At 38.5% G+C, this 23650-nt stretch overlaps 1 protein-coding gene across 1 annotated transcript; it reads right to left on the bottom strand.

Annotated features, from left to right (window-relative positions):
* Nucleotides 1-1088: 1088 nt before the first annotated feature.
* Nucleotides 1089-10351, bottom strand: ARGLU1 (arginine and glutamate rich 1; the record flags this gene model as incomplete). Its single annotated transcript, XM_079534288.1, has 4 exons — nt 1089-1292; nt 2356-2439; nt 4801-5026; nt 9996-10351. 4 exons carry the CDS (start codon nt 10349-10351, stop codon nt 1128-1130), a joined length of 831 nt encoding a protein of 276 aa, XP_079390414.1. The 3' UTR covers nt 1089-1127.
* Nucleotides 10352-23650: the final 13299 nt, after the last annotated feature.

Consider the following 23650-nt stretch of genomic DNA (forward strand, 5'->3'; position numbering starts at 1 on the left):
GGGAAAAAAAACCTTCAATTTCTAAATCCTTTAGGATCTGATTCATTATACGGTAATGATATTAACTTATAGCAGTACACTATATTATGAGGTAAACTGAAGGGGATTCAATATTTAGGTATTGGTGTAGGTGCAGTAAGCCATACAGCTGTTTAAACATGATAATACAGCTGAAATAAGTATCTGTCAGAAGGAAGAAACACAACAAAACCAACGTTCATGAAAACAGCAGCAGCCATCAAAAACATTCACAACTGCAGGGATTTTTTTACTGTGTGTAATTTTGCACTGTAAGTAGGAGAAGCCACAATAGTTTAAAGCAAAATTAAAAATATACCACTATAGTCTTGCATTTAATAACGTGAATTGTCATTCTTATAGCTGTTTATAGAAGTGTACTAAAAAAATTTACTTAAACATATGAATTTAAGACTTTCACTTTATTCAGCAAATTGGTTTATTTACACAATGGGAACGCTGGTTGAATGCTGTCAATGTAATAAAAACAAATCTAACAGAGACAATACTGAACTCTCCCTATGTATTCATAGCAGAAATGACAAACTATTTCCTTACCTGTATCAGGAACATCAAGCGCAACAATGGGACAGTATCATAGGACACTGATTTAACAATAAGCCACAGAGGTCAAGTAATACCATGGCAATTTACTCATGTATTCACTGACTTTTAAAAAAAATAATTAAGAGTCAGCAATACCCAGTATAAAGTTCCGTCAATTATCAGAGTCAAACTCTGATCAGTAGGTCCGTAAAACCTTATCAGATCATTCGCAATTCACAGTGACCTGATGTGCTTCAGACCACTAGTACAGAAACAAACGTATGAGAACTGTTCTCTAAAAGGCAACAATGATCTGATAAGGGTTTACCTTAATGGAGTTTAAAAAAAAAATTAAGAATTGCAGAGCACAGCCCCTATTAGAACAAGCTAACTTTCCAGATTTTCAAAAAAAAAAAAAAAGACAAAAAAAATTGAGAGAAAAAAAACAAACACTTCAACATGAAGCTACCATACAAAGTTTTTTTTTGTTGGTGGTGTTTTTTTGTTGTTGTTTTGTTTTTTTAAATGTTTTTTTTCTTCTTGTAAGAGTTCAGAGTAGCATTTTAATCTTGGCTCTTTAGTGAGAAGGACAGTTTTGGCCTAGACTTTCCTTTGCCCAAGATAATTTTTTGCTCTTCCTTTTGCTGACGTTGCCTCTCTTGTTCTAGTTTCATCCTCTCCTCATGAATCTTTCTTTGTTCTTCAACAATTTTCAATTGTTCTTCAGCCTATGTATGAAAATGGCAGAATTTAGGCCAACAAATTTAGCAGTCATAAAAGCAATTTAAAAGCCTGCAACCAATTCCACATATTGGTGCAAGCATCTACCTGAGCTAGATGCCAGTCAGTTTCAACGAACTATTTAAAAAATGGTGACATTAAATAAATGCAGAAGAGCCAAAACCTTTTTTTTAAAGAACATATTTACAGCTAACATATCAGAATCTTGAATGCTTACTCAAAATATTTTTCAGCACTGTTTTGCAAACAACGTATTACATGTTAATTAAGGAAGTCAGTGTATAGAGAAATTTGCTTGACATGTCACATCAGATAAAGTATATAATGAAATGATAATGAAATGTTGAGACCTTCAAAAAAGATCTCCCACCTCCAAGGCCCTCCTAATTCAAAGCAATTTCTACTTGATTTTTAACAGACTTTTAACAAGTCTGTCCTTACACTGACTTACAATTCTTACAACTCTTCCTATAGTCTCCTAAGAGGTGCTTATTTTGTTCATTGCACCATTTAACAAATTTTATCATGAGGTGATCAGAAACAGCTAAGCTGCTCTGAACATTATCACGAGGCAAGAACTCGTTTAAAATCAGTTTGCATATCAACATAATTGACTTTTATAACTTTCAAGTCTTAAACTTCTACTCAAAGTCCCGCTCAACAACTGTGCATCAATATTATAAAAGTCTCAAATCCAGTTTACACCTGTCCCGCTCAGTGAGAAAAACTAAGTCATTTCTTTTGCAAGTGGGATGTCTTTGCTAACTTACTTCATCCTTTCCTGTGAGATACAAAAACATATTTAATTCTAAAGGCAGCAATTCTGCTCTAAATTAACAAAGCACTAGAGCAATTTTTTCAGACTCCTGCTACTGCTAAAAATCTGGTTAGTTATGCTTGAGGGAAGGAGAGCAACGGTACTGCTGACATAACCAGCAACAGGCAAGTTAAAATTCTAAAAAGCATTGATTTGCTTATTTTAATACTGTTGCAAATCAGGCAGAGGGACCTGTATTCCCCTACAAAACTGTTAACTACATCTTTACATACCAGTTTAGCTTGTGCTTCCGCAATTTTTCGATTATTCTCTTCTAGTATTCGCTCTAGTTCCTCACGCTTTGCACGCTCTTCTTCCTAAAGGGGAGGACAGGGTAAGATGTTAGTAAAGTAAAACATTCATCTCTGCACTTTCACTAATCTTTCTCAGAATTCTTTTGTGAACTGACTTAAAGTGGTAGCTTTACAGCCACCTATTTTGTCTCACAACGGTAAATTGTGCAGCCACTAAAAATCGGTCTCATCTCTAATACTAAATTTATATCATCCCGCCCAGTCCAAACAGCAACCAACTAAACCCTCCCTAATCACAGAATCCTGACAATTTATTACTACAACTTTAATATCACACAAATCAACAAGGACAACTACAAAAACTGGAAAGTATTTACCAAATTAAAAGTAATATATAAAATATAAATAAAGTGAATAGTTTGTCTCACCAATTAAGTATACCTACGTATTCTTTACCTATACTCCTTTAATCAGCATTAAAAGTTGAATATTTACTGTCTTGTCCAGTGTCCTGCAGAGTGTGCTCCTCGGCTGCCATACGCGCCAGCTTCCTCTTTAAAATGATTTGTACTGTTAGCTTGGCAATACCTGCATCAGCAGCTCAACCATTTATAAAGAAACAACATACAAGGAAGGCTGAGCTGAGGAATGCAGATGTTTATGATAGGAAGGAACAAAAATATGTAAATCATTCCTAAGGCAAACAATTAATAAGAAAAATACATTTACTGTTAGTGGAAAATACAAATGGTAATCCAATACTTCGTGGAGCTATGGGCTTCCTTCATAGGGAGAATGGACTTTACATTCAGTATTTTGACAATTTTAAGACAGTTGAAACTGTCATTAGCAGTCTGAACTTGGAATTCTGGAATCCAGGGAAGGCAAGATCAGGAAATAAAGCCTTGTAACTGTTGTTTTCTTGGTGAATTTTATGGAACTCTGTTATGCAACCCATAAATATGAAGACTGCGTGAAAGATTTTGAGGTGTTTCAGTTCACATAATATATATTCAAATTATTTTAATATTTGGAAGACTTAAAGTAAGCCAGAGGTTTGTGTCTGTGTAAGAAAAAAAAGTTAATATGAACAAAGCAAGCATACGAAGAGAAAACTTCTTACTATGACTAGTAACCAGCTACTAGCTAGCACACTCCACTCCAGGCATAGACGTTTATTCTGCACTGCAAAGAACTGATGGGGCTTCTCTGCATCACGTTGAATGTAACAAAAATACTTTTTAAAAAAGTCATAAATACGATTAAATAAAAACCTGTACAAAGCATTTGCTGAGCATACACATCTAAATTCAACTTCAATTCCTTTATAGGTAAGGTCTGGATTCACAGAACAAGTATAATTTAATATTCCTAGCACTTGTTATAACTCAGACTTTTTTTGTTTTAAATTTTAAAGATGCTTGTGACAGACAAGTCATATTTAGTATGAAGGTAAAGCTTCAACACCACTGTATTTCCTTTTTTTAAGCCAATCAAAGTATTAAACAGTAAAGAAGGTGCAAAGGGAAAAAAAAGATTTGATACTCATGACTGCTTAGCGCAAATTTTCTTCAAAATTTAAAATTTGTCCTAACATTTCTGGATCCTGGAATGATTGGTGCAGGCAGGCAAAGCCCTTAGTAGCAAATTACTGTCTCACAGAAAGACATTTTCAGCTTCTGCTCCAGCTGCTGATTCAAAAAAAAAAAAACAAAAAACAAAAAACAAAAAACCAACAAAAAACCAACCAAAAAAAAAAACCCAAGTCACATGTTCAGCTTGACTTGACTTCAGACAAGGGCAATCTGCTCTTTCATTAACTTCTAGGGAAAAAAGGAATTGTTAGTAGTTATTAAAAGTGGATATAATGATTTGGACATAGATCCTTCATGAAGACGTGGATGGGCTTATGCTCGAAGTCCCAGCATTAGTCCAATGTACGCTCAAAGAAAATGTCTCAAAAGAAGAGTAAGAAACCTATTTGTTAAAGACAGGTACTGCAGCTCAGTGCTGGACCCTGCTCTTTGCCTGACTGAAGGCAAAAGCCTCTTACAGTCTAGGTAAACAAAATGAAACAAATGAAGGATACACAATTACAGATTTTTTTAATACCCTTCCCCAGAAAAGAAAGGACCGTTGATAAATCCTGCAGCCATGGCAAAAGTTTCAAACAATACTGAAATATGTAGGTCAGTTCCATTAAAAATCAAGTATCCTTGTTCAGGTTTTAGGAGAATAACTGTTTAAGTATCAGTGAGCTCCTCTGAATAGGCTAAAAATTAAGTTTCGCAGCAATGCAAGTTTATACGAGAAGGGAATTAGATTTGTTGTATTCCATCTCTTTCTGAACCGAACAGGAGGCACAAACCGACACTGAAAGTTTTGCCATGGACTGTCTCTACTTTCCAAACGACCGAGCGTTACCTCTCTGGCTTTTTGTGCTGCAAGTTCAGCTTGTCGCTGTCGCTCGAGTTCTTCGAGCAACTGTTTTTCCATGATGCGCTTAGCCTCCTCCACCCTGCGGAGAACCTCCCGCTCAATCTCATCCTTCCGTTTCTCCAACTCTTCTTCCACTCTTTTAGCCACAAGTTCTTCCACTCTTCGAGCAGTTTCTTCCTCTATGAGTTTCTCTTCGATTTCTTGTTGACGACTAGAAAATGCAAATGTGAAGATAAACTTTAAAGTCAGTAAAAATGGTTGCACCAATTCATACATACAAAGCATCAACCACACTACTGAATCAACTTTTAATAGTTTTATGCTATACACACAGCTACGTGTATAGGCCAGATATTTCAATAATTTCAACCTACACTGAAAGGTGCATTGAAATGAACATTCAGGCAACCATAAGGACTGGCAAGACCACATCGTAGTTAGCATCTCTTTGTATCTCAAGACATTAAGCTTCTCTCAGCTTAATCAAGTACTTCTTAATGCAAAAAAACATCATTTCACACCAAAAAAAGAAAAAAAAAAAAAGACACCTCTCATCAAAGCTTGGTCATCCTTCACCCTTAGTTTTATACAAAGTAATCTGACCCTGGGAAGACTTGTCTCCAAACCACTATCAAACAAAACAGACTAGTTTGGCAACAAACTAAACAGAAGCAATACAAGTTATAAATCTAATATTTTAGTAAGAATTATGGTGTTTAACACCAATTTAACATCAAATTCAACACCAATAACATCAACATTTAACATCAAATTTCAAATTCTTCAGCTCTCCTTTGCTTCCCACCATAACTATCAAAAATACAGTATGCCAAATACGGCCCCATCTGAGGTACTGCATCCAAGCCTGAGCCCGCAGCACAAGAAAGACACGGAGCTTGTTGAACAGGGCCAGAGAAGGACCACTAAGATGATCAGAGGGCTGGAGCACCTCTCCTATGGGGAAACATTGAGGGAACTGGGCTTGTTTAGCTTGGAGAAGAGAAGACTCCAGGGAGACTTCATTCTGGCCTTACAGTACTTGAAAGAAACATATAAACAGGAGTGGAACAACAGTTTACAAGGGTGGATAGAGATAGGACAAGGGGGAATAGTCTTAAACTAAGACATGAGAGGTTTAGGTTAGATATTAGGAGGAAGTTGTTCACCCAGAGAGTGGTGGGTGACACACTGGAACAGGTTGTCCAAGGAGGCTGTGGATGCTCCATCCCTGGAGGCATTCAAGGCCAGGCTGGATGTGGCTCTGGGCAGCCTGGTCTGGAGGTTGGTAACCCTACACATAGCAGGGGGTTGAAACTAGATTGATCATTGTGGTCCTTTTCAACTCAGGTAATCCTATGAAATAAATTCTTATAGCTGTTACAGATTTCCATGTTCTGATTTTTGGAAGTATTTTCAAATGTCACCTTTTACTTCTGTTTGGAGGCAGCATTATTACTTAGCCTGAACAGTATTTAAGTTTTCATAAAAAAAAGTTAAAAAAAAACAAAAACAAAAACAAAAACATCAAAATGATTAAGTCAATTCCCAGGTTTATTACCAAATGATGATAGAAAACCTTCTAGGTAGTAACCAATTACGTATGATAATTAGATACCCAAAAGTTAACTACACTATTTTTTTTGTTCTAATACAAAGTGAATATTGTATAGCCATACTTTATACAGTGTTATTTCTTTAGGATTCTTACAGTCTTTAAAAGAAAAGGCTGGTTTTTTTTTTTTTTTTTTTTTTTTTTTTTTTTTTTTTTGTTTTTGTTTTTTTACCTTGAAACTGAACTTCCATTTTAAGTACTCCATGTAAAAAAAACACACAAACTTATCTTCTGGTCTGACAGCACCAGAAAGCCATCGTTCAGAATAACATCAAATTGTTTTAACATTGTAATACCCTCTAATTTTTGTAATGCTAACATTTTCCTACCTTATTTATTCACGGAATATCTAGAGTTGGAAGGGACTCATAAGGACCATAAGACCCAACTCCGAACTTCACACAAGATCACCCAAAACCTGACACACACAAAACTGCAATCTAGATACTCATCTAAAATATCAAGTTCAAAAGCAACCAGATTCCCCTGACTCATGTATCCTCTTAACGAAAGTATTCTGAATGAAGTATATTAAAAAGTTCAGGAAACTTCAACTTAGACATTCAGACCCAGAATACAAGATTTTTCTTCCTTTTTTCCAGTGACAAATCAGGTCAGCATTAGCTTTTTCAAAAGCAGTACAAAATTTCATGAGGCGATTTATTTAAAAAAAATAATAAATAAATTAAAAAAAAAAAAACAACTCTGCATAAATACACAGAAAAATGCACCAACACCATTTTGTTAATACTTCTACTCCAACTTATGGTCCCTTTTTCTTGGATAAAAGTTGGAGAAAGGCTCAAAAGTTTCTTTTTTTTTTTTTTTAATACTCTTTATATACTAAATAATGCTTTATTTTTTCAAACTTTCATTCCCTCTTTGGACTATTTTTTCCATAGTGAATCTTATAGCGACACACAAGAGTCTCTATTCTACAGAAATTCATTTTTCAGAAAGCTCACAAGTGCTTTATTCAACTATTTTAGCTTTACTTTTAACGTTAGGGAAATCTACAATGAAAGTTACCTAACTGAATAAAGACAGTATACAGCTATAGGAAAACCCCCCGAATCATGACTGAAACAAGTTTACAAATGTCCTCAGAAACTGATGATGTACACAAACACCACACACACATTTTATCCTTATCGCCTCCACGGATCCCATTTGTATTCCATTAAGCTAAGCAAATACATCTTCTCACATAGGCATATTTCCATGAGCACAGGCAATAATAGTGTTATACATTTATAATAATTGTTCTGTATACGTGACCAGATTTCTTCAAACTCTGGAAGCAGAAAGAAGTAAAGCAGAATAAAGTCAAAATTTATTCTCACCATTTGTTTAGTAGGAGACTGCCTTGTGCCTACTGATAATTATATCCAATCATTGATTGGATATCTCAGGGAAGGCAAATTAAAAACACGGATGTAAACCTCAATCTAGTTGACATCAACTATTCTTTTTTTTAATCACAAGTGCTTATAGTATTTTACATACAAATGTCACTCTGAGCAATAACTCCACATAAACAGAAAAGTCATTCAAGTGAAAATAATTTTAGTTTCTTCCATTTATTTCCTGAAGACCAGTTCTAGCAAATATGCAAAATAAGCTTAGCAATAGACAGACTTCTAAGGGTGGGGGGAGAGGTAGAGGGACAACCCACCCATTATACATGGCTGCCATTTCTTTTATTAAATAGAAAACTGGAATGATATTAAAAGCAGAAGTCATGGTACGTATTAAGATTGGAATAGACACAAAAAGTCATTTTCCACATATGCTCTTTCCACTAGTTAATTCGGTCAGCAGGTATTTTTTCTTCCCAAACATGACTATGTAAAATACAAATCAGGGATGTCTTACACAAATAACATAGGTTTATGCCACGTTGAGATTTACTGCTTGATCTTTTTGAAACATGAAGTGTGTTCTGGAAGCATCAACAGTCTAATATTTTCCAACACTTCTTGCTCACAAGTTTATTATTCTGTTGTCTGTACCAACCAAACATCACATTCTTCCTACATGGAGTTCAGGAGTATCTTCAAATTACAAAGTTTCCTAACTCGCACAGATAACTTAGCACAAAAAAAAAAAAAAAAAGAAAAAGACTTCAAATGCATGTTGCTACATCAAATTTTACTTAATGAGCTACAGATCAGGCTGCTTTCAGTGAGTGTGATCCACAGAAAAGTCAAATATTTTAAATATGGTTTAAAAAATATTATCAATGTTTCATTTTCAACTACTTGAACTGATTCTCTCTTTCACCTTCTGAATTCTGGACACAGATTGACAGTAAACTTAATAACCAAGACTAATATTGTTTAATATTTTAAGTTAGACAGCATTTATTTTGTTATTTATTTAGTAGTCTTTGAAACCATTTAAATAATATTTTAAAAACAATTTATTTAAAAGAACACATATGAAATAAGATGTGTCTATGAAATAAGGTGCATCTAAAGGAATACCAAGATATATTATTCACTGTATTCCCAAATAATTACGTGCATGCCAATTCTTCATTCCAGAGGTGCAGAAAATACCTGTTATTCACTTAGGTACCAAAGAAAATTCTGAACTGCAAAGGTAGGGTCAACAACTCAAAGAGCCCTTAACATTTCTACACGTCTGCATGACACCATCGCCAAATTCTGAAGTAAACGAAGATGAAAAATAAAATTGAAGGTGACAACTCTGACCTTCTGAATTACAAAATAAGTTTCATCAGAACAACACAGTTGAAAAAAACTTAAAGCTTCACCTATTATCAGAACTTGCTGGCCTCACACGTACAAACAAATGCTACCTCAGTTGAGCCCTTTAACTGGTGAGGGTAGCATCCAAAGCTGAATTACTTTAGCATAACTGCTACATCCTCTTGCTGAAGAAAGGCCTCTTTCCTAACTCAAGAAGGTTGCTAGACATCTTAAGATAATACAACGTTACTAAAAGGAATCCTCTTTCTATCTGCAGACTCTACCCACACTTGCATTTCCCACAACAAAAACTTTAAAAGGAAGACCTTCATTTGAAGCAACTCTCCAGATTTCGCTTTCTCCCTTGTTGATACACAGTACCACAAGATCCAAAGTTACCATAGTGACTGCTCAGCATTTCTTCAGACCCAGAGATAGGCCACCCCGAATGCCTCCTCTCGACGCACAACAAGCGCCACGCCAAGGGGAGGGGCGCAGAGCGTGGCAGCGCAGCACAAAGCCTCCGGGCGCTGAGGCCTCACCGTAGGACGAAGTTTAAGAGCAGCGCAGCAGCACGACAGACAACATGCGTTGCTGGGTGACCGGGAGGCTGCGTGCAGCAGGCCCTGCTCGGAGCGGGAGGCCTCAACGCACCCAAGAGAACAAACCTTTCAGGAAGGATGGCGGGAAACAGGCAGCAGCAGGCCTCAGCAAGGCCTCAGAGCCTTCTTACCAAGAACAGACGGCTCCAGCTTAGGGGAGGAAGGCACTGCAGCACGAACCATCCCCTTCCTTCCCTCACTCCCCCCCCCCACCTCACACCCCGTAGCCCCCAGCCCAGGCCCGGCACTCACATTTTCCGTTGCCGCTCGAACTCTGCTTTTTTCTCCTCCTCCTCCCGCTTCTGCTTCTCGTCCAAGCTGCTGCGCTTGCTCACCGTGCGCCCGAAGATATCGATGCGGTCCGGCGGGGACGAGGCGCGCTCGCGTTCGCGCTCCCGATCGCGGCGGGAGGAGGGGGCCGTGTTGGAGCGGGAGCGGGACCGGGACTCGCGGCGCCGGTTGCGTTTGCTCTCCCGTGACTTGGAGCGCTTCCGCGCCCGCTCTTTCTCCCGAGAACGGGACCGCGAGCGGCTCCGATTCTTCTTGTTGTGCTTTGAGCTCTTGGTGTGCTTGGAGCGGGACGAGCTCCGGCTGCGGGACCGACCCATCCCGGCCGAGAGGAAAGGCCGCGCCGGAGACCGCCCGGCTACTCCCGCCCCTTCTACTAGCGGCACCCGAGGGAGGAGCGAGGAGACCCCGCACGCATCAGCACCGCCCGGCCTTGCACCGCGTCCTCACTCTCGCTACCGCTTCACGCGACGAGGAGAACGAGCAGGCCCCGAGAACAGCAGCAGGTCCGGACGCAGACAAGATGGCGGCCCTAACGGAGCGGTGACTCTCTGCTTCCGCCCCACAATGCACCGCGCCGCGCTCCAGCCGTTTGCTCTCCCTCCCCTTCGCCCCCTTCTTCGGCTTTTTTTCCGGAGGTGTACGAAGCCGCTCGGGAATGCTCGGTAGCCAATGGCAGGCGTTGCTAGGAGGAGGAAACGCTGTCAAGCGGTGTTTTTTCTTGCGCAAGCGCACAGCCGCGGGGCTGGTTGTGAAGTCACCGCGGAGGGTAGGGCTGGTTCTCGTTTCTGGTAGCGTTGCTAGCTGCTTTACACATTCCTTTTATGAGGCTGGCAGCCCTGAGAGGAGTCGTCGAGCTGCACCGCTGTAGGGGATGGGGGGCGGCTGCCGTGGGTACCGGCTGCAAAACGCGGGGTGTGCTGAGCCGTGCCTGCGTGTACGGAGCGTTCTGCAGGTGTTGCCCCGGTGCCTCCCGCATGCCTGTAATGCTGCGCGCAGGCGGGTTTCCTTTCTGTGGCCTTCCTGGGAGCTGGGACATGCCTTGACAGCCCCTGCATCCATGGTGAGCTGCTCTGTGGCTGAGGAGTGGCTGTTTCCTCGTTAACCCAGGGTTTCGTCGATCCTTGATTTATAATTATTTATTACTTGTATCATTCCAAAGTAGGAGTCGGATGTCATGTCTCACTACATGTTGTGGAAGTTGTTAAAGCCATTTAAATCTCTCTTCCCCCTCAATAAAACTGTGAAAACTAGTCTTTCTGAGTCCTTGCTTGAATTGCATAGTTACTGGAATCTATTTCATTGTAGCTAAGCTCTACTATGTTACCAGTGAATGTCTGTTTTGAAGTTCTCAATACTTCACCTGAAGTTCTCAATACTTCACCTGTAGACATTGTTGTCTTTCATTAACTGTGGGTATGTTGGTAAAAGTAGGTTCAAGTCAGATGGAAAATATAAACTGGTGACTCAGGTAGCATGGGTGTGTAAGGTTCCTTATCCTTGGTCTGCCAGGTAATTGTTAGTTTTTCCACCATAATAAAAGTTGCAACTGATGCTGTCCTTGGTTTCTGGTAAGCTGCAGGTAGATCAACCTCTTAACTTCTGGAGGAAGCCAGCTGCTCTGCATCTTTCAGAATTAAGGCTTTTTCCTAGTAGACCTGTTTTCATTTAGTAATTTCAAAAGTGTACTTTGCAGAACATTATTCATTGAGTAGAGTCAAAAGAGTCTTTTCTTCTACTTCTCTTGTCTGACTGGCTTATTTTTGTCTTTTCCTTGAAGGAAGAGATTTGGGGATCTTAGTCAACAGCAAGTTGAACATGAGTTAGCAGCTTGCCCACGCAGCCAGGAAAACCAACAGTATCCTGGGCTGCCTCAAGTGTGTCATTGCTAGCCAATTGAGAGGAAGGATTCTTCCACTCTACTGTGGTAGTGCAGCTTCACCTTGAGTACTGCATGCAGTTCTGGGTTCCACTTGGTGGCTACCAAGATGGTGAGGGGTCTAGAGGTGTGAGGAGTGGTTGGTGTTCCTTGGTTTATTCAGCCCAGGGTGGAGGAGCTGAGGGGAGGCCTCATGGCAGCCTACAGTTCTTCACAAATGGGGGGCAGAGGGGCAGTGCTAATCTCTGCTCTCTGGTGGCAGTGATAGAACCTAAGGGAATGGCATGGAGCTGTCAGGGAGAGAATTGGGTTGGGTGTTAGCAAAAGGTTCTACACCAGAGGGTGATGGGCATGGAACAAGCTGCCCAGGGCAGTGGGCACAGCCCCAAGCTGCTAGAGCGCTAGGGATGCTTGAACAGTGCTTTCAGTCACATGGACTGTGGGTTTTTTTTGTTTGTTTGTTTATTTGTTTGTTTGTTTTGAGTATTTCTACATGGAGCCAGGAGTTGGAATCAACGATCCTTACGGATCCAACTCAGGATATTCTATGGTTATGCAATTCTAATTTTGGAATTCAGGCTTTCTGCAGTTAGTACAGAAAATAAATAAAATTGAAACATCTTTCTGTCATGCCAGTGGGCAAGTAGCAACAGAGTAACACATGGATACTGTGAAAGCTGAATGGCAAGGCAGGGATTTGTAGAGCCATAGACCTTGGGAGCATTTGCACATCTCTAGCCCTGGCATAGTTCATGCAGCAGGTTACTAAGGAATTTGACAATTGGATGTTTTAAATCAGGACCAGGCTTGTGAGTTTTCAACTAGCATAATTGCTATAATAACTTAGCTGTGTTCAAGTATTGGAACTTTTAAATTGATGTGAAGCAATAGATTTTGGTTGGAAGTTCTGTTATAATTTTACTAATACTACACTGAGCACTGGATGTACTAGACCATACTTGGAATACTAAAAAAATTGAAAAGCCACTAATTGTTTTACCATTAGTAATGAGTTAAATACAAATTATTGTAAAGGTAATTGCCAAGAGCTTAGGTTATTTTTTTTTCCTTGGTATGGCTCTATTAGTAGCTTCTTTGCTTGGCTTCTTAGTTATTTGAAGAAATACAGATTTGAACTCCAGAATTCTATTCCTATTCTATTCCTAGGGGGTTGGACTCGATGATCTCTGGAGGTCCCTTCCAACCCCTACAATTCTGTGATTCTGTGATTTAATAGCATTGATTATTTTTTTTTCTTTTTCATAAGTATGAAATAAATGCAATATCTTATCTGAACAGTTCATGATATGTTTGCTTGGAGTTCAGAAATATATAATATGGTATAATAAAATAATTTCCCCAAATCACTGTTATATTTTTCCATCTTAGTTTTCATTTAAACTCCTGAGTTAGTAAGAACACAAGTATTTAAATACTTATACTAGAATAATGTAGCTGGTCCGTTTACTTTCATATTTATAAAAACTAGCACTTCTGGGAAAAAAAAAAAAAAAAAAAAAAAAAAAAAAAGTCCAAGAACTATGCAGTGCTGTCAAGTTGGAAGACTATTTCTGTCTGTGATTTCTGTTTTACTTTGAAGTTTGGTAGTTTTTTATCCTGTAATTTTCCATAGCTTAATAATAATAAAATATTACTACTTGGTGTTTTTTTCCCAGGTGTAGCTACAGTGGATATGAAATTACAGTACATTGGAACATTTTTTTATGAATTCTAAACTTAAGAGCTTTTTTTCATCAAGTATTTTCATTTGTTGTATTAAGTTAACTTAGGAGTAAGATGACCATTTCCTTAGTCAATTCCCTTTCAAAACTTTCAATTTTTTTTAGTAAAATCTGGAAGTTTTATTCTGAATTAAATTGCTAGAATTCTTGAGGGCTTTTTTTTTTTTTTTCACTTGTAAACAGCAGTATTATTAATGGTTTTCAAGCCATGCTTGATTCCTATGAACCCTTGTGTTTTATCATTTTTCTGCATTTTAATATATTCAGTAGATTAAAGCACGCAATTTGCTTCTTAAAACAGTTGCCTTAGAGTTGGAAAGCACCTTATTTGGTATCCAAATGTTGGCATAATTAAAGCACCTCACCCTTCAGTAATGTGGCTACTATCATCACATGAAATCTCTCAACCTGTAGGCATTTGGCAGTAGCCCTGTGGAGACAATCTGTATTATGATAATCTGCAGATCATATCTGCTCTCCTGCCACCACTTCTGTAGTAGCTGGGTCAAAGGGAATCTTGGGAGATTGAAGGTGGATTAGTTTGGCTTGTGTTGAGAGTGTAGTACAGCTGGATATAAGATCTTTGTAATAGGTCAGAAGTGGAAGGATTCTGGAGGGTAAGTAGAGATAGAAAGCGGCAGAGCAGGATATAGTAGGATAAAGCATTTGGTGTATAATTTACTATGACCTGGCATAGCCTTGCTTCAGAAAGAAGACAGAATAAGCACAGAGGAGCTAAGGTTTTGTTTTTGGGGGGTGAACAACTGTTGAAATGTCATATCTTTCAAAGTAGCTATTTCAGCTTGAGTTTGTTACAAGGTCAGAAACTGTATTTGCAGGGTTTGTTTTTTAAGTGTGAGTCAGCACTGAGGTTCCTGCCACACTGTGGATTAGAAAAATTATGCAGATGTAGAGGTTGTATTGCTTAATTGCTTTTTTCACACCTGATGCCAAAGTGGCTTATTTTACTGAAGCATTTTCTGTCAGCAGCTTTGTTTCTTTTTAGTAACACTATGGAATTTGGAGCTGCTGAACTACAGAGGTGGGGAGATGAAGCATCTGGGAGGCTCGCAAAACATGAAGAGAGCATTGCAGGAGCATGGAACAGTTGGCAGAAAGGGAAGTAATCTTTTCTAAGGCTTGAGGGAACCAAATTAAAACTGTGGTTGCAAAGGGCTCCTTTGAAAAGGGAAAAATCTTTAACTGAAAGAAAGAGGAAGTGTTTTACAATGGGAAATTAAATAAATAGAAAGGGCTTTACATTGTATCTATACAAAAAGGCTGTGTAGATAATTAATATAAATATAGCTATTAGCTGAATATTCAGAAAAGAGATATTTTAAATGATGACTGTATATTTGGAAAATGAGTGAGATGTGCAGGATACTTGAAAGTTTTTTGTAATTTGGACGTGGAAAAATGGCACAGCTGGAATAATCAGGACTAATATGTAGATTTATGACAATCAAATTAACACAAAATCGTATCTATCTTAATTTCCAAGTAGATCAAATTTTAGAAAATAAATGAAATTACCAAATCATGATTGACATGGTAATTTTACTGTTAATGTCCAATGACAGTCCACTTAGCACTCTTGTAATATTTGAGCTATCTCTCCATGGAAGAAAGGAAGAAGAATATTCACTTACTTGCTTTGCTCACATTGCCTAGTACGTTTACCTACTAAATAAAAGTTCTTGAACACTATTAGAGGTGGTGAATGTAAGCTCTGATCACAACTCGAGGCACTGATCAGCAGAGCATATATCCATATTCAGTTTTTCTCACAGTGAATATTTCTTAAAATCAATGTTACATAGAATATGCAGATTTAATATCACATATAAGTATTTATATTTGAACCTAAGGCATGGTTCACTGAAGACTGGCAGTAGTAAAAATCCAACCAGCCTTGTTCAGCAGCTGCATAACTGTGGAGATATTTCAGCTTCGTAGGCATATTCTGACTTATCTGAAAGATTTCATAGCATTTGCAGCATTTGGCATGTGTAAGTAGAAACATATGCCAACCAGAAAAGAGTCAAGGTGTCGTCCAAGTTTCATGAGGGACTGATCCAATAGGAATATGTGGATATATATATTTTTTTAAGTTAGATTAGCAACAGACACTGTTACTCAAAAATGGGTTGCTTATGACTGGGAGGCTAGCATAGTGGTTAGACTAGTTGAGCAAGTGTGAAAACTGGATTCAGGTGTGTCCTTATTCATATCTACATCATTCCCCTTCCCCCTCTCGCCCTTGCCCCATGGCAGTATGTTAATCACCAGGTCACTGTCTTGGCTGGAGGAAAGTGAGAAGAGGGTTAGGAGTAAAGTCCTCCCTGCTTAGCTGAAGACAAGTGAATTTCACAAAATACACAGATTCAATGGCAGGAGGTAGCATGGCTACAACTTAATGATGGTGGTACTCTGGAAGGGGGAAGTGAGTCACCCTGGATTTTGATCCCTATTCACAAGGCTGAATTTTATTAAATAGGCATTGGGAGAGGAGGAGGGATGGGGGGGGGGGGGGGGGGGGGGGTGAGGTGAAGAGAAATAGACAATCTTGGAAACTGGAACATAAAACCGTAAAACTTGACAGGTTCTGTAACCATTCAGATATTACATAACTACTTCCACGGCAGCTGTGTTTTAAAGTGGGTGAGCCCTGCTCAGTTCTTCAAAGGCTATTGTAGGCACTCCCTCAGGAGAGGGCTCCCAGGTTTTGGCTTCTGAATAGATGAAGGTGCCACCCTTGTGGTGCTGACTCATACACCTTAAAACAGACAGCCACGCCTCTGCATAGAGCATTTCCGCTTGGCTTTGTGACTCCTTATTAGCATGCATATTTCATGAGTAACTACTTCTTGTTTAATTTTGAAAAACTGTTTGGTTGGCAATGGAAATCTTGTTTGTAACAAGATTTTTTTTTTTCCTGTTTCTTCCCCTCATTTTATTAAGACGCTAATCTGTCTGGCAGCACTACTTTTCTGTATGAATATGAAAATTCCTGGAACTGATTACCTTCTTGGGGGAATGTAGTCAAGAAGCAGCATGCATATCACAAAAATAGGGAAAAAGCATCCTGTCTGCACTTAAAAATAAAGTGAAGGCTACAGTAATTAACAGGATTTGACCTGGAAGCATATTTGAATGTTCAGATCTCAGCCATGCTCTTAAAATTTTATCCAAAAAGGTTAGATAAATCCTTTTTCTTTTATTTTCTTACCATCGTGCAAACTGATGAATTTTAAAATGGCAGAAAATTCTAAAGTACTAACTACTACTTTACTAATATGTTCTTAGATGAAATATAAGAAAAACATGATGCATTATATGGGCAAGCCAGTTTAGCAGGAAGTCTTCTGAGTGACAGATTCTACCTCCTCTATATTCAGAGAAGTAATACTTCATTTTGCAAGTTGAATAATTAATTCATTTGTCTGGCTAAGCAAGCTAAATTTTGAACGAATAAAGCGTTGGAGCAGGACGCAAATATATTTTACGGTGTAGATTTAACAGAAGATTTTCATTTTTTTGCTTCGTGCAAAAATTAAAATAGCAAGATTGAGAGACCATACTTGGAGAGGTCTTTCTGAATGATCTGAAGAGAAACAAAGCACTAGAAAGAAAAGAGGCATCTTGAGGTCTGCCTTCTTGGAGTTTTCAGTAGTACGTCTCTTCTTTCCACTCTTTTAGGAAGACATCAAGAGTGGTACGTCATATTGTCTGGTTCCATTGTTGTTTGTGTGTGTCCTTTATTCTGAAATACTATCAGTAGTACTTGTCTGCAGATTGTTTGATAATTTTTAAATCACAATGATAGTGACTGTGCAGGTCAAACCAAATTGTATTTTTGGTGAGGGATCTGACTTTGATGTTGTCTCAGCTGACAATCTGCCATGGAGCCATAATCATGGCTCTTCAGCAATACTGGACAGGGTTGTCTTGAGTGCTCACAAAGCTCAGAGCATTGGGCATCCTCCTCATGCATAGCATCTAGCTCACTGCTTATGTAGTGTTGAGTCACACTATTCTCACCTATGTACTCTGTAGAATTTGTGAACTTGCCATCAGACTGTGAACCGATTTCAAAATGCATTTGGGGCCTGTTTCTTTTGGATCTGCGTCTAAGATGGTAATGTTAGAGCTGGGCAAGCTTCCAAGTGTATGGAGTATCCTAATGCTTATGTGTACCTCTCTAAACGTTGTAGCTGACATCAGTGTGTATATGGTTACTGTTCATTGATAGTGTTTTGTTTTGGTTGGCACGCAAGTTTTGATAAAGTTATTTTCAGATTACTATCACAGATGCTAATTACAGCTGTGTGAATTCTTGGGATATAATCTCAGTAGTGTTGGAAGCAATGTGAATGTGGAAAGGAGTCCTTTTATTTGCATTATTGAAAAGTTTTGGATGAGTGAAGCATATTTTTCTATAGCTTAAAGAGTTGCAACGCAGCGTAGTGGTATATATTTTTTAGACATAACTCTTATTAATTTGTGTTGTGTTTTTGAGATGAGGAAAGTGCCTATAGCATGTTAAGGCTTTTAAAGGAATAATATATTGAATACTACTTTAAAGTCAGAAACTGCTGATAGTGATAGAACATGGATGTAGTAAAACCACCAAACTATGGGTCAACACTAGCATTTTAACTAGGATAAAGAGTTGTATTTTTGCTGTTGAAACAGATCTCTTTACTCTACAATACAGATTGATGTTCATCTTGGAGCAGGTGAACTGAATTCTTTTTGGATAAAATAAAAACTGAAGCACAGGAAGTTTTGAGCATGAAGAAATGCTTCTTTACTCTCAGAGTGATTGAATATTGGTATAAGTTGTCCAGAGAGCTTGTGGACTCTCCATCCTTGGAGATATTCATAAGCCATCTGGATGTGGTCCTGGGCAACTCTTTCTAGGTGATTGTTCTTGAACCAAGGGGATTGAACCAGGTGACATCTAGAGGTCACTTACAGCCTTCATTATTCTTTGATTCTATGAAATATCTGTCGAGGTTTCAGTTTGCAGGAATAATCTAGAGCTAGCCCAAAGTAAAGCACTTTCCAAAAGTATGTTGCTTGGGCATTTGATTCCCAGCAGTAACTATCTTAGTTCACAGACTTTCAATTGCAAAGTACAACTTGCTGATGCAGACATAGCCTCTAACATCACAGAAAGCTGAGTTAGCAAGTGCTTTCCTTTTGGCTTCTTTGCTCAGAAGCATATAGATATTGCAAAAAAGTCTAGGCCAGAATTGCTTTGGTGTTGGATATATACTGGAATAGCTCCTCAAGTCATTTTTTTGCAGGCTAGAAGGCTGTGTTATTTGATTGCCAGCATCTGATAGATAGGCACCAGGCCAATGTGAGTGTATATAGCATTGGTATATCTAGCCAATCTGAATTTGTAGACTTTCCTGCTAGTCAGTTGATGAGTTAGCACACCCTAGACTCTCTTCATTTAAGCCCTCATTGGGCAATTACATATGCTTCCTTGCCGAAGATAAGTAGGAGAAATGAGTGGAGGAAGGTAATACTGAGGATGAATGGAAAAGAAGGCTTGGGAAGAGATGAATGAATTGCACTGTGTGGCAGGGGAGGATATATGTAGCTTAGGGTTGGTACGTTGAAGGTTCCTCTGCAAACTTAAGTCTAAAGCTCCTGCTGTATATATTAGGTAATGAAGTAATGCACTGACATGCTCTGACTGCTCAGAACAAGACTGCCAGGGCAAGATGCCATCCATACTAACTCACCCTGCTGAATAGCATTGTATGCAGTTTTTCTGAAGCTGTTTCTACAGGTATTCAGTCTTGATGGTGCAGAGGGACTTGGAATTGTCTAAAAGAAGATGTACTTCAGGAAGAGGTGACTTTGGTGCATCTGTATAAAGGTGTTGCTGCAAAAAGCAAATAGAAAAAGAAGTCTGGAGCTTCCCTGAGGCTTGAAGCCAAGATTTATTTGATTGTGAGACATCTGTCATCGGTAGGAGTTGCCAGCAGTGAAGCTGGGGGCTACAAATGAGATTGACAGAAGTACATGATGACCTAGTGAAAGAAAAGGAATTTTTAGGATGCAGGGTAGCACAGTGGTTCATGATTAGAAGACAAAATAAGCTGTGTATCTGAAAGAGGAGGGTCGTGTGTGGTGGGAGGATGGGTAGCTCAAAGACTAAAACCACACCAAGGAATAGGATAGAGGACAGTAAAATGCATGTACTGGTGTGAAAGTATTCAGCATTGTAAGAAAACATGAAGGAAGTGAAGAACAAAAACAGTATAGAAATGAAGAACATGAAACCTCAGAAAATAGTCACTGCATTAAAGAAAGGAAAAAAAAAAAAGAATGTATTCTTCAATACTGTATTGTATGGTCTGTTGCTAATGTTGCAAGAATGAATGTTAAACACTTTAAATGGACTTGTGTCTGAGATGAATTCTCTTGAGCTGTCTCCTAGGCAAGTTCGTGAGAACTGCTGATCTGTTCATCTTATTCAGATCACATGAATGTGAACACAGGGGAGATTTGATTTGGTGTCCACATCTACAAATACAGAGGGAGAAAAAAATGGAAAGAAAAAGCCTCCCCTGAGAAGAAAGGGAGTGATCCCATTATAAATGAGAGTCATACATCCTTTCTGGAGGCGTGTTGAAATTTCCCATGGGAGGAAGAAGAATAAACAAAGGTTGGTATTACCAATAAAAGAAAAATAGTTGGCAACCAAGGAAACAATAATTATTTGATTGCAGGGTCTGAAAAGCTAGCAACAGAAACAATAGCATTTAAAAACAACAGGCCAAACGCATCTCACTTGCAGCTCTACCTGTCATTACACCAAGAGTGTGTTTGACTTACTGCTCTGAGAGTAGTATTCTGCCAGCAGAATAAATATGCCCTGACTTTCTGCCTTTGCTGCTTCACTCTTCTTATGACCACAATGTTCCTGAGGGTTTACTGTGTTTAACTTCACAACACTATTGTGAAGCAAGGCGTTCCTCCCAACTGAGGAGCAGAGCCTGAAGCAGAGCTTTGCTTACAGCCATACAGACTGCTTATGGCAGGCAAGGGAGTTTCCGAATCATAGACTAGTAACTATTTCTTGTTTACTTTCTGAGTGGCAGAAACAGTAATGAACTACTAATACTGGGGAAAAAAAGAAAAAAAAGAAAAAAAAAAATTCTTGAGCACTGGCTTCTACCTATCATGAGATAGTTGAACAAAGTTCTTTATTGAGGGAAAAAAAAAAAAAAATACAAGAAAGCTGCAACCATGGCTTCAAGAGTTTCCACAGTTTTGTGACAAAGACATTTGGTCATATAGCAACAGGGCTATTTAAAATTGGCAGCATTTCACTGTAAGTGCAAACTGACAAAGCCTGCCAAGGCCAGGTTATAGTAGGCATTATTATTCCTTAAAGGAAAGGTGTGGGGTGATCTGGCAGTGCTCTTGTTGTGCTTCCAGTCAGTGTGACAATGCACTCACTGCTAGAGTCCTAACTCTGTGCTTCCTCATTGAATGGCACCATCTAGCTTAGCTCTGTCACAGTGCAAACAGCAGTTCTGCCTTCCCAATGATGTTATCTTCACTAACAGTGTACAGCTGAGCTGGGGGAAGATTTGCTCCTAGTTTACTGTGAGTTACTTTTTTCATTTATCTGGGTATATATGCAGAAGGGAATGGATACTCAACAAGCCAGGGTTTGCTGTGAAGGTTTGGACAGCTGTGCTTCCCTCCTTTCACTATGTCTTGTTTGCAATTTGTGTTTCTCCAATAGAGTGCTGCAGCTTTTTTTTCCAGCAGTTCAACTCTATGTGCTAGCTTTGGACAGCAGACAGAAGACCGTGTTATGGCAAACATGACTTTCTCAAGCCTCAAACTCTGCTGAAAGTGACTGAGAAGCTCTGGTAGAATCCAACTGAACTTGGTTCAGAAGAGCTATAATGTGTAAACTATGTCCTCCTTTGGCTAGAGAAGGGAATTGGATATTCCCTCCAAGGTGCCAATTATCACTCACCTATACCAGCTCCATCACATGGTTTTTAATCTACAGGAAGACAATGACATTTGACTAGATCTTTCCTGGTTAATATTATTCTTTCTTTTTTCAGTGATGGCTGTTTCTTACAGTATCTGTTAACTTTAGAGCAGACCTTCAAGATCTTAGAAGTCTCTTGGTGTTCTCAATTTCCATCTCCTTTGCTTTATTTTTACTGCATTTACTGCATTATCTTTGCATTTTTCTTTATCTCCTTTCCATCTGCATTTAGCATCACTACCCATTAAATGAGATTGTAATCTCCTTGTTACTTCCTGTTAGTTACTTTGGAGAAGAGAAAGAAAAACATCACTTTGAGTTCTCAAATTTTGTTGTTTATCCTCTTCTCCCCTGGAAACAGATTATAAAACCAAATATTGGTTATTAAAAAGAGCTATCTTTTAGAACTTAGTTGCAGCATAGAAGCAAAGAATACTGACAGTATAGGTAGTAATTTTTATAGCCTCTATATCTTTCTAGATATTTTAATATTAAATAATATATTTTCCTTATTGAAAGAAAGAAAACAAAACTTGAAACTAAGTTTATCAACTTAATTCAATAGATGATCATCTTATCTGAAGACTGATAGAGATTGTGTGGGGGCTCTTTCATGTGGCTGTGTATGAAACTGTGTGCTTCATTTTGTAGCAAAGCCCCTGTTAATTTAAGACAGGAATTTATGCTATAAATGAAATCAAGTGCTCTTTTTCTGACATAGCTCTGAGAAGTCAGATAGCATCAGCAGTATTTTTCAATGAGGTTAGAAATATTTATTTCCTTCTGCATTTGCATGCAGCTATTTAAAAATGTCAGACTCTTGAATTAGTATAGAAGCAAGCAGTTCACATATGCTATCTGTTTCAAACAGCGATCTGAAAAATGGCCTGTAAAAGTGAGAATTTCTGAAATATTGTCTTTCCCTTTTCAATGACTGCTTCATTTGTAAGAAAAATAAAATAAAATAAAGCCACATTTCAGCTTCCTCTTCTGATTTCCTTCTGTGGAAAATGGAGATAACAATACTTCTCAGACTCTTCACAATTCTTTGAGATATGTAGATGGAAAATGCAATAAAAAAATCCAAATATTTTGTAATAGTGTTATACATAGTTTGTTTTCCTTTGTCCATAAAGTATATGTGAAAATCTATTTTCTTTCCTCTTTCAAGATGGAATAAAGAGTTTTCCCTATGAGTAAGTACTGTGCTGAGCATATTTGAATTGCAAAGACCATTTTCAGAACTCTAAATAGACTCACGGTGGCTGGCAAAAGGATTTGCAGTCATGCTTGTGGATACTGGATGGCGGTCTGCGTGCATTAAAGATGAATGCCAACATGACTGTATAAATATTACATTAGCATGCCCTACTAAAGACAGTCTGCAAGACACCCTTGGATTGCCCTACTCTAGAATTCAAAAGTGAGTATGACTAAAAAAGGAATAGCTTACATAAGTATGTATTTACATGTCCGCTCAGACTTCTCATTGAAGTACTTGGTACACAAAATGCGTGAGCAGTCAGTTAATAGTTAAGGTGCCAGTAGGTGGCATTCGAGAATACATTCCCCAGTTCTATAGGTCTAGTTTTGTAGGATTCAAAATCATGGTGTGGTTGTTTTCACTGACTTCTACCCAAAATTTTTTGCATGGTGTTCTTACTGAAAGTTAAGCCTGTTCTATACGCATAGCTAAAGCAAGGGATAAGGTGCTTGCATTTGGAAACTGTTCCACTATAAAAGTGAATTGCATGGCTTTTTTTCAACTGAAGGTTACCAGCTTTGTTCCTGTTCTCAGCACTTGTTTTAATTGTACAATTTTGATAAAACAAAGGTGATTTAAAATGAATGTCTTCATTTGAATGTATAAAAACCTGAGATGAGAAGAATTGGAATGGTACAATTAGAGTAACCCTGCTTCCCATTCGGAACAAAAGAAGTGTAGACAAAATCTACA

This window comes from Tetrao urogallus (assembly GCF_951394365.1).
Source record: "Tetrao urogallus genome assembly, chromosome: 1".
Taxonomy (NCBI): domain Eukaryota; kingdom Metazoa; phylum Chordata; class Aves; order Galliformes; family Phasianidae; genus Tetrao; species Tetrao urogallus.